The sequence below is a fragment of the Haliaeetus albicilla genome, chromosome 26, assembly GCF_947461875.1.
Source record: "Haliaeetus albicilla chromosome 26, bHalAlb1.1, whole genome shotgun sequence".
NCBI lineage: Eukaryota > Metazoa > Chordata > Aves > Accipitriformes > Accipitridae > Haliaeetus > Haliaeetus albicilla.
The window spans coordinates 13,059,283-13,071,375 of NC_091508.1; the positions used below are offsets into that span (position 1 = coordinate 13,059,283).

The 12,093-nt window shown below is 51.1% G+C and overlaps 1 protein-coding gene across 2 annotated transcripts in view; it reads right to left on the minus strand.

The window, feature by feature from the left end:
* WHRN (whirlin) overlaps positions 1-11,869 on the minus strand; it is a 57,716-nt gene extending 45,847 nt beyond the window's left edge. The window contains exon 1 of one of the 2 annotated variants that reach the window (XM_069772097.1): positions 11,143-11,869. In XM_069772097.1, the coding sequence (XP_069628198.1) occupies positions 11,143-11,742 (600 nt within the window). In that variant the 5' untranslated portion in view covers positions 11,743-11,869. The remainder of the gene's footprint in view (positions 1-11,142) is intronic. The other variant, XM_069772098.1, reaches the window with a different exon arrangement.
* Between the last annotated feature and the right edge of the window lie 224 nt (positions 11,870-12,093).

A 12,093-nucleotide genomic window follows, 5' to 3' on the forward strand; every position in this document is an offset into this window, starting at 1 on the left:
TGAAGTGCTTTGGGAGAAGCCTCCCTCTAAAGGATGCTCTAGCCCCAACACTGGCTCCTATGAGGAATCCAAGCAATCACCATAGTGGAGCATTTGCCTTAAATTTCTTAATACCATCTTGGTCCTGACAATTTTTATTGCTACAGCACTGGGATACAGAGTAGATTTAATGGGGCCATTTATGCCTGCTACTGAGGTAATGAAGTGCAGCCTACTGCCGCACTACCACCGGGCCAGGATCTTACCGCTCGCTTTACAGTCAAAGCAAGGCCAGGCCTGGGTAAGCCAGAGGGCTGCAGAGTGCTTCATGCAGCACCGCTCCTCTCCAATTCAGTATGCAGCTGTGGCTGGGTGTTAGAGTACCCAAGGAAACCAATTCAGAATAAGAATGGAGGTGGAAGTCTTGCCTCTAATAAAAGAAAGTGCTTTGGGTGTAGAGGTGCTGCAAAAATGGAAATCATTAATAGCCATCCAAGGAGGCGAGAGCAAAGGCTAATGGGCTGAGCTGGAGAGGCAATGGGTGTTCGTGAAAGACCTCGGGGACACGCCAGTGCTAGGGGACGATGGCAACTGCATTACAAACAGGCGACTCAGCAGCGCAGGCAGGATGGAACATTTCTGAGCCAAGGATGCGGCACCAAAGCCGTTCATCACAGGGAGAGGAGGAGGCGATTGTCAGGGCATCAGAGAGCACAACAGCCACTGCTGCTCACCAGAGCCAGCTCCGCTCACCTCAGCTCCCTCCTCAGCAAGAGCAGAGAGCCTTGTTCTCCAGGGACATGGTGTGGAGAGTAGTCCTCGCATCCACTGGGAGCAGCCAGCAGCCTGGGCAGACTTTGTGCTGAGGAACAGAGCCCAGATACAGCCTCTGGCTGGAGCTCTGCACTGCCAGGACCATTGCCATGGGCTTCACTTCCCTCTCCCATGAGGAGTAGCTGGTGCTGGCTCTGCTAAGCCAGCTGGGAGCCCCAAGACATGGGTGGAGCCAGTCCTGGATGGGCAGGTTCAGACCAGTATCCAGGGGCAAATCCAGCCCTAAAACATCTTTACCCAGCTGTCCCAGCAAGCAGGATTATTTTCTCCTCTGTTTCATTTTAATTTAATTTCTTAGGGCTGGTTAGAGGGGGCTGACTGACAATCTGGGAATCAGAGGTGCTAATTACTGATAGACCAAGGACCACAGGCAGCTTCTTCAACACATCTTTCCCTGCCATTGCACAAGCATTTTGGCCAGCAGGGACCATATCTACGACAAAGGGCAGGACCCATTTTCCAGCTGATCTCCCTGAACATAAAGCAATTGGCAGGAATTATTTTCCAGCCCTATCACATTGGCTTCTCCCACACCGTGCATCCACCCTGGCCTCCTGAAATGTGTTTGCAGAGGGTCCCAACAACCCATCTGAGCACAGGATTTTGGCCAGCTGCATTGGCCCCTTGGTGGAGGGGGAGGTTTATGAGAGGTTTCCACCACTGTACCCTCCTCCCTTGTAAACCCTGGTCCCTGCGCCCGGCAGCCTAGCTACTGCTGGAACATTCAGCACTTTGCCCTTCCCCACTCCCAGGGAGATGCCACAGTGCCAGCAAGCTGGCACGCGTCCACTGACCTCGATTTTGCTGTCAGCCCTACCTATAAAGCAACAACAGCAAGCAAGAGGGCCAGCACCTGCCCACACAAATATGGGTGCTTCATTCCCATGAAGCAGGTCACCCCAACTCCCTGGGACAAAAGGAAAAGCATTTCGGGCCCATGGAGAGAAAGGATAGGCTCTGGATGGGAATACTACAAGGGAGAACTTCTTTCCTCACAGACACGCAAGTTGCCTTGTGTCCAGTGACTGCAGAGAGATCACCACAAAAGCAACAGCGTAATTCACCTGCAAGCTCTTTGGGAAAGTGTGTTATTTGACAGGCATACTGAACCCAACTCATTTGCAGTGGACCATTAAATAAAATAATTCCACCTCCTTAATCCCCTCTGCAGAATCAGACAGTGCAGACTGCATCTCCATTTCCTTTGTCAAGCTGTTTCAGGGACTTGCTACATGTTGTTCTGTGCTGCTGTGTTTCGCTCCAGAATGAGATAAAATCTGGCTTTGCCGCATCTATAATGTATTTGAAGACCATGGTATGAAAGGTTTAACATTGGCACCACAGTGTGCAAGCACACCTGCTAGAAGACAAGCTTAAGGAAATAATTTAGTTGAATCTGGGGATGAGTGCCAAAACATTTAGCAGGGAAACAAGTCACCAATTGCCTAGAAATGTTATTAGAAGCAGCAAGTGCCAGAAGGAAGGGCAGATTGATTCCATAAGGCCACTGATCCCCTGACAACACTCTATTTAATTATCAAGTCCTTTGAGAGTGAAGTAGATTGCTTAAAATAGTCAAAAAAGGAAACACACATCTCCTGTACCCACAGTTATTACCTTTTAAAAAAAACAAAACCCACAGCAACACACAATGCAGCATGTTCTTTCCTAAGATCAACACTGGCAGCTGCCACTCTTCCTGAAACCCACCTGTAACAGGCCATTCTTGCCCAGCACATCTTGCATTACTGAAGGCTTCCTACACCCGCCTTCAGAATTTTCCCCTTGTTCTTTCCACTTCTCGAGGGCACCAAAATGTTGAAGGCTGTATAAAAGCATCTTCCAGGCCTTCAAAAATTCCCCCAGTAGGAACACAGATGTCAGAAATCAATGGCAATTAATCACCAGTATTCTTCTGGCAGCCTGAATAAAATATGCGTCTCATACGGATACAGCCCACTCACTTACCTTCGCCGCTAATGAAATGAGCAATCTATTCCAATTCATTCTGTTAGTGGGTAGATCACAGTTTGATACAAGAAGCATTAACTATGAGCCATCCTCCCCCTTGCTACAGACACAAGCTGCTTTCTTCCGGCAATAATAGACTCTCCAGAGCTGTTTGGCTTCTTGAGGTGCTCAGATAATGGGCATCCAAGCACTCGCTCCATTTGCAAGCTGCAAAGGTCAGTGCGGAGGTTATCAGTCATTGAAGTACCACGCAATTTTGCACCAAGTCCCCAAAAAGTAAGGCACAGACTTGAAAAAAAGCTGCAAAGGGGAAAGAAATGCAGAGATGCCACAGGAGGAAGGCAGAGGGAGCTTTTGCAGCACGCTCCAGCACCATGGAGGGAACAATTTGCAGAAGTTTGTCTAACCACTATTTCCTGCACTATCCTGGGGTGTTCCTGCTGGACCCAGGTGGACTTGGGTAGTTTTAAGCTTGTGGGCTCAGCTAGACTGAGCAAAACCATCTCGGTGCCAGTGGGAACAATGAGGCTCCCCATGTGTGCTATGGAGGGGAGGGGGCTGCAGGGGCAGGACCGTGAGACCTTTTACAGAGAGATTGATTGAGCCCTATCAGCTAAATGGTTCCTCCACTGGCAGAAAGGACAGAGCAGAAGGCAGCAGGCAGAGGCACTACCCACCTGCTTGCCCCCAAAAGCCCACTCCAGGGATCCTCTGCAGGCAGGACAAATAAGACTACGACAGCTCCCACTACACAACTTGGTTAAGGCCAAGTTTGCCAGGTGCCAGACAAATGCGTAGGGAGAGATTGTCCCCTATGATATGTCCCCCCAGACTGCAGTCTGTAGCCATAAATAAGATGCTTTGGATCAAGTGTATCCCCTCCCCACCTTGCTTGACAAAGACCAGGGAACTGCTTCTGTGCAGAGGAACCAGGAGACTCATCTGCACTGACGTATGCGAACAGCTTGTCCCTGTGTGGGGAGGACGTGCGGCTGGGGCAGGCAGGAACGAAGAAAACTGGTACAAGAAAAAGGTGACAGAGGCAGGTGGAGAGAGAAATAAATAGAAGGAGGGATGAAGGGAAGCGGAGGCACTCCAGATGGAGTGCTGGATGAGAGGAACCAGAGAGGAAAGCAGTGGGTAACACAGCATAGGGGATGGGGGGTGTGAAATGGCCTCCCTGGCAGGAAGACAAATGGGAATTGCAGGAGGCACAGTCCAACCTCTCCCCCTCTACCAAGGCAAAGGCGACAGCAGTTTGGCTTTCAAGTAGTGGCACTTATGCAAATACATGCAAATTGATGCATAATTATGGTGATTGCATACATTTAGCCCCAAGGCATCAGGAAGCCCATGTCCCTTTCACCTGGAAAGGTCAAATGAAATCCTAGCTCCAGGGCCCCCTCCCTAACCCTTCTGAGGGCTGACATCCCTCATCCCTGCTTCAGGACAACAGCTCCGTAACCTCCCACCCCTTCAAAGCTGGTCACTGCCCAGTGTATCCCTCAGGCAAATTCAGCACAGTTTTAACACGAGCAGAACACTCCACAAAGCTTTATTTCAGTGCAAGCCTGGAAAGCTGTTTAGGTGCTTTCTGGGGTGGGGGGTGTGCATGAAGGGGATCTAGGTCAAAGCACCCCCCGCCATTGGCTTCCTCTTGTCTTCTTCTCTCTCTACTCCACACCAAACAATGCTGAAAAATATCATGAGAACCACCAACAAACCCACATTGTCTAGATATGGTTAGTTACTTGGTGGAAAAACTAACTTTGAAAGAATCGATGGGGGGAAATGAGCAAGACACTTCACTAAGCACCAAGGATACCCAGTCAGTGCCTGCACAAAGCAGAGGCCCTTCCAGCCTTCCCTGCCAGCACATCCCACCCCGAGCGGCTCAGATGCAGTTTCTGAGTCCAGCAACAAGAAGCTGGCAGGAACAGAGCTCCTCCAGCCTGCCCAGGTCCTTGCTTCACCTGTATTTACTAAGCACTTGGTGGTCCGTGACAGGGAGAATTCACAGAGCATCCAGTCAAAAGAAACTAAGCCAAATCATTTTAGCAGATGCATTGTCAGTTCAGGCGAGGGGATTTAGAGCCGAATAATTCTCCAAGCAGACGTGGCTGTGGCATTGAGGAAGGTGCCAAGAAAATCCATCATCTTCCCTGAGGACAGAGGAACCAAGTAAAAGATATTTTAACTCGCCAGCTATACTGCACACTAACGCTTTTGTTTTCTTCTAATGGACACTGGAAGGAAAGACAGGCTTTTACCCTTTGGGTTATCTTATCAATTTCTCTACTGAGGCAAAACTTTTTATTTACAAGGAGCCCACTAAATAACATTTATGCTCCAAGAACTCAAGGATGCCCTAACAATACTAACCCTGATGAACAAGCCAATACCAACGCCAAGTACTATCATCTTTGCATTATGAGGAGAGGAGAGATTTAAGACCTCATTCTAATCTTTCACATCAGTATAATGTCATTTGATTTCATTAGGGCTGATTGTGATTTGCTGGTGTAATGAAGGGAAACAGATGACTAAGTAACTTGCCCACTGAGGGAAATCAGTGGCAGAGCAGCAAATATAACCTACTCCTAACTCCAGTGCAACATCTAAACCCACATTCCCAGAGACGCTCTCTGTAAGTGCAAGTTCACCCTGCTCCAAGTTACACATGGTATTAATTTGATCAGCTCAGATTAGCTCACAGTGACGATGGAGCATCGCCTCTCAGCCCCGCAGTCAGGCCCTCAGTACTAGGTGAGGTCCAGCGCTCGAGCCTGCTCCACTGCATGTCATCAGATCTGCCTGTGAAACCAAGAACATCACTTGCCAGATCTACACTCTGTCAAGTGCCATGAGCCATTCCCTTTAAGAAGCATTAAAACTAATTTAACCTGCAGATGCCTCCAAGGTCAAGAGTGACCTTTTTCCCCTCCCTCTTTTTCCTAGAGGGAGATCCTGGTGACTTTATACTTCCCCCCCTCTCAGCTCAGCTGGCTACGGAAGTTAAAATGGAAACTGTCTGCAGGACAGAAAAGCAGAGCAGAAGCCTGTGGCATTGCACAGCACCTGCGTTTTAAGCTGTAGGTCTTTTTTTGTGTGCGGTTCTTGGGGTTTTTTTGCTGTTTCTAAGCAGACCCAGAGACCAAGGAATAGGTTACTGCTCGAACTATTGGGGTAGATGCTAGTCACATCCTTCTTTTCCATGCTCCAGCTACCTGAGATCCCTTGGGAAGGGGAGAGGTTTCTAGTGTCTGGATCAGTCAGTGACTTCTAAAAATATAGAGACAAGCAAGCAGGCATTTAAAGAAACAAGGCTGATACCTTTACAGAATCAGGGGATTGATGTACTGCTTTCACTCCTCATTATTCCCAACCATGACTGTGTGTGATGGTCCACAACTCCAAGTACTTGGACGGGTTAAAAACCCACCAAAGAAACCAAGCTGCATTCACTCCTACTAGCTGTTACAATGCCTGTATAGCACAGTGGTGATTACTGACTACAGCAAATAAGCCGTCTCAGATAATGATAATCAATTAATTTGGCATCACAAGAAACAACAAAATGAGATTTGCCTTCTTGTAAGCTGCCTGGAAAGTAGAATTGCTCTAAATATGCTTCCAAGGCTCAGGGCTGCACATCTCTTCTGTCACTTCTCAGTGGTCTTTTAGCAATTACCACAAGTGCCTTTAGCAGAAGCAGCCGGAGCCCTTTCTACCTCATATGAATTATTATGGTCTCTGAAGAGATCACCTTGTTTGCCATCATGAAAGTCCAAATGAATAGAACACAAAGAGAATTTTAATATCCTTTTAATTATTTTTAAATGCCCACTTGACACTACCAGAACAGGAGACGGAAAGGCTGGTTTGGAAGGAGTGAAAACCTCTGCCTGAGCAGAGAGCCTGTGGCAGCTGCCGATGCGATCCCCCTCCATCGCAGGTGAGCCTTCCCAGGCAGGGCTGGAGCAGGGAGCAACCCGCCGGCGGGAGGGAGAGCCGGCAGAGTATGGCGCTGCGTTCTGGAGACCTTTGCCTTGCCAGTAACAGCTCTGCCTCATCACAAGCCTTCCCCTGGCCCCGCCATGCCTGCAGCAAAACCCGCAGCTTCTCTCCAAAGACACTTGAAAGAACCCAAGACCGTGGACTTGAACTACCCCAGTTCCTTCAAAATAAACTCGATGCGAGCCCACTGACTTTGGCAAAGCTACCACAGATTTACAGCAAGATGAAAGAATTGCGGTCACTAAGACCGATGCATACAAATTAGTCTAGTTTTGGTGATCAAGCTGTCAGCATGAACAGAAAGACACAGCAGGGCAAATGGTGGCATCAGTGCAGCTCTTTTGAGGCTGGTGTAGCTTGTTACCCCAAATCCTCAATCAGGAATAATCCATCAGAGTCATGGTACTTTACATTTTCCCTTGTTCCATTCTTCCCTAAACGATTTAAAGGACATAAAAACCTACTGCAAAGCAACAAAAGTAAGGGGTGGGGGAGAAAGTGAGTGCGAGTGTAATGCAGACCTCAGAGTAGAGGAGAAATACCTCCCTGTGTAATTGTTTAGTTTTGATGGTCTAAACCTGCAAGCACCTCAATTTTAACTACTCTGGACAAAACATTTCAGTTTATCAATACAACCTTTCAGCAGGACTGCTACAATATCAGCTGTGTACTACACAGCAAGGCTGATGAAAGCCAGGCAAGCTCTAAAAATATGACAGACAATACAAACTTCTTCACCTACACCATAATTCAAATTACAGTGATCTTTTGCTAAAGTGCACTCTTGAATGCTGAAATGATAGAGCTATAATTGTAATGGAGTCATTTAATTTTGATTTGGATGAAACAGCAAGCATGAAACAGACAAGAAATAAAACTCCACTATTCACGTAAAGGTTAAGAAGCTGGTCATTAAGTGAATTGATTTGTAGTGCTTAGGTAATCTTGTCATTTAAGTCAGAATTCCACTTTTTAATCTAATTTACGCTAAAATATCTACAAACCCCATTGCACTGGTCACAGGCCACCAGTCAGTTTTCAGCTAGGACAGCATGCAGCTCATTACTTTTGTCTTCCCTGCCCAGTGTTGGGGCAGTTTTCATTTGGTGCCACAATTCCACTTTTGGTACCTCACAGCTCTGCGTGATGCCTGAAAAAACAAGGCAGAAAACAGAAATTGCTCCTACCCCACAGTCAGTGCCTCTCCTCCTAGAGAAGAGTGCTGGAAATGGCTGGGGTACTCCTGCGTGGCTAGACGTGCACGAAAAGGCGCCAACTGAGCTATCACGACTTGTAGAATGAATGCAGTAACAACCATGTGAATGCTCTTACAAGATTGCACAAATAAGTTAAGACTACATATTTATTCACTGCTCTGTCTGAACAGCTGCCTCACTGTATGTATTCACAGCTGGGCATCTCTGAGCACCCTGACAGAGAGAAAGTTGATTTTTGCTTCAGTAATTTCGTCATGCTATGCCAGAGAGAGCAATGTGCCTGGGAGCAGGCCAGGCCAGCAGTGGAAGAGCCTTCCTGATCTCTGCAATCGTCTTATGCCCTGAAGAACAAGCTTTGACAACTTCTCTCACAACAACACGTTCTGCATATTATGAATAACAACGCTGTCCTAGACAGACAGTTTCTTGCTGCAGGACAGTCAAGATGGGAGCACGGCATGGGAACGTGCTCCTTCTCAGACAGATGGAGAACCAGACCATCGCTCCACACACAAAAACGGGAGCTGTGCTTTAGTCAGACAGCTTCTGACAGAGAAAGAATTCACCACAGCTACTCCTCTAAAGCAGGCAGACAGCGTTTCGGAGATCAAGCTATGCAGCTGTGGGTTTGTATTAAGAAAGCCTCTCTCTGCTCACCTTTTTCCCCTCTCTGTATTTGATCCTGAGTACAGTGTACGCATAAATGCCAGGACCAAACCCGGCTCTGTTACAAGCCTGTTTATCCAACGTTTCTCTCTCCACTGATCCACTACAGAGCAGACCAACAGCCATCAGTGAGGATGTCAGGACACAGTGAGGTGTGCTCTGCTCCAGGAGACCAGATCACACCCAGAGACCTTTGCAGAGCTGTTAACGCTTACATCAAGACTGAGCCCGAGATCCCAGGTTTCAAGGGGAAGAAGAGAACACGGGGTCAAACCACTCTGTACATCACCACCCCATGTCCCTGCAGCTCTGACACTCTTGCACCCTGTTCCAAAACATTAGACTGAGGTATTTGTGTCTTAACCCCAGGAAAATCTTCCCAAGACTGCCTTTAGCATTGCTGAATGCAATCTACTCTTCACTTCTCCCCCCTCCCAAATGCACCATGCAAGGACAAATTAACACTTGCTTAATTTTAAAATCTCCAAAGGAACTATTAGAGCTGTACTGTAAATCACTCTGCAACTCTTCCCAAGGGAAGGGTTTGTACCACCACTACGTGGGTCATAAACCCTTCCCGGATGTCACCAGAGTGGAGGAGCTCTAGAAGATGCCAGCACAACCGGGTGCTTGATGAAACCGTTGCTTAAAGAAGTTCAGCTCACAAGCAGACAATTTCTAAGCTTCTCTTTCCTATCAGGATCACCTTAACAAAATATAGCTCTTGTCACAGAACAACCCCTTGACAAACTGCATCCTACAGGAATTATTTCTGTGCAGGAAGCACTTAGTTTCACTCAATATTAATAGTGTCTAAAAGACATCACGTACATTATATTAGAGAACAAACAGAAAGTGATGTGAATTACCCAGCTGAGTGGGTTGAATTAGAGATGAAGTCATTTAACAGACCAGAGCATTCCTGACACCTGGTTTCTACCCACCCCAACACCATAGTCAAAATACTTTTTTTTTTTTTTTTTTTCCAATCTTCAGGGCACAAAATCCCAGACTAACTTCTGAAACCTTACACTGTTGCCATCCTATGATTAGGATGAAAAAAGGAAAAAAAAAAAAAAAAGGAATTCCTACAAATCTTTCCTCTGGTCTCAAGATTACCAGGGACTCACTTCCAGTCTGGAAGACATGCCCTTGCTTGGGGCACAGATTTAAAGATGGGGCAGGGAACATACAGGTTGACTGTGAAGACGCTGTTCAAAGCTGTACAAGATTAATGCACTGTCGGAGGAACGTACCATATGAAGCAGGCTGCAAAGAGAAGTGCTTTAGCTTATTATGGAAGAATTAAAGCACAAACAGCTGCAAAACAGTCTTGTCACCCCAGGTCCCAGCTCTCCACGCTGCTGCCTACAAATTACTGCCCTAAAAGTCGATTCTCCAGCTCAATGGGTTTGTGCCCGGCACCGCTGTGCTGTGGGAAAGCTCCGAGCTGAGCCCACCAGCCACAGGATCATCTCTGTGAACGGTCTGGGTCACTCAAACACGGACTTTGCCTCAAAACACTGAGCTCCAGCTGAAAATCCCACAGTTTACAGAGGCCCCCCACCCAGCCTTACAGGAAAGCTTTTATCAATAGCACCCCTGCCGTTACGTACTACAACAGGTCTCTGGGGCATATGGAAACATGCTGTGCTGCGGAAAAAGCCAGGGGCACTTCAGCTGTGTAACTGTTCTCTTTCTCCCCCTGACACAGTCGGAAGGGATCTGCTCCCGCTTTGGGCTCTGTGCAGTCCTGGGGCTGGGGGGTCGCTCTGCTTCTCTGTGCCTCAGTTTCTCCACCTTTGGGAGAGCTAGTACATGCCTTAAAACCCGGCTCAAGCAGCTTTCCAACTCCCACAAGCCTCCCAGACTGAAAGGAAGACACAAGCAGCACCGCTACGTTTCAGAGCCGTTGTGATAAAAAAATACCGCCTAGCCCTGAAGGGACGAGCCTGCCGTGTGAGGAGCTGCGGACGACGCCGGTCCGAGCCCCGGCAGCTCGTCACTGCCCGTGCAATCAGCAGGCATCGCTATTTTCACCGTAAACTTTCCGGCTCGGCTTCACGCACTGCTGGTGCCCCGTACGCCGGCGGGACCAGCCCGATCTTGCCGGTACGATACAAACCCGGGGCCGCTTCGCTCCGCAAAGGCGCTGCGGGTTTGCACCGCCGCGTCCCGGAGCGGGGGACCCCGGGGCTGAAGCGGGACGGAGCAGCGACCCAAGCCGGAGGGGGTGCAGCCGGACGGGGCGCACAGCGACAACACCCGGGGAGGGAGCCGGGACACACACACACACACACACGCCCAGAGCGCGACGGGGCGCACGGCGGGCGAAGCGCGGGGCGGGGATGAAGCGGAGCCCGGGAGCGGGCGGAGGCGGCGGGACGGGGCGCACGGCGGCCGAGCGCCGGGCCGGGCCGGGCGGCAGGCGGAGGAGGCCGGTCCGGCTCCGGCTTACCTTGACAGCCTCGGCGTGGGTGACCCTGTCCAAGGACTTGCCGTTGACACCCAGGATCTGGTCGCCGACGCGCAGCCCCTCCCGCTCGGCCAGGGAGCCCGGTTCCACCAGGGACACGTAGATGCCGACGCCGTGCTCGGCCCCGCCGCGGATGCTGAAGCCCAGGCCCTCGTGGGCCTTGCTCCGCCGCAGGGTCACCTGCCGCAGCTCGCCGGGGAGCACCGGCGGCGGGGCGGGGGCCGGCGGGGGGCGGCCGGGCGGCGGCAGGTAGGGCCCCTCGGCGGTGTACTGGTCGAAGAGGAGCTGGTCGGAGCGCGGAAGGACGAGGCGCAGCAGCGGCAGGAGCTGCCGGCGGCGGGGCCCGTCGAGGAGGGCGCGGAGGGAGCGCACCAGGTCGCAGACGTTGCGGCGGCCGTGGTAGGCGTTGAGGCAGAGGATGAAGCGCTCCCGCTCCGCCTCGCTCAGCAGCGCCGTCAGCGCCTGGTGCAGCCGCCGCACGTTGGCCGACAGCGGCCGCGGCGCCGGCCCCGCCGCCGAGCCCAGCGAGCCCGACGAGGAGGAGGAGGAGTGCACCGACACGCCGTCCAGCTCCGCGCTCATCGCGCCGGACCCCGCCGAGCTCGGCTCGGACCAGACCGGACCCCGCCGGCTCGGACCGGCTCGGACCGGACCCCGCCGCCCCGGCCGGCGCCGCACGCGCCACTCCACCTGGCCGCGCGCTCGCCGGCGCCTCGCGGCGGCTCCCCAGGAAGTGACGTGCCCGCCGTTGCCGGGAGACGGGTTATACAGAGCGGCCCCGCCGGCGGGACCGCGCCCCCGCCCCGCCCCCCCGGGAGTGGCAATTAGCGCCGCCGCTCATTACCGCCGGGGCGGGGCGGGGCGGGGGCGGAGGAACCGGTTGTCCGGGGCGGTACCAGCCCTGCCCCGGGACCGCCCGCCGCCCGGGCCGAG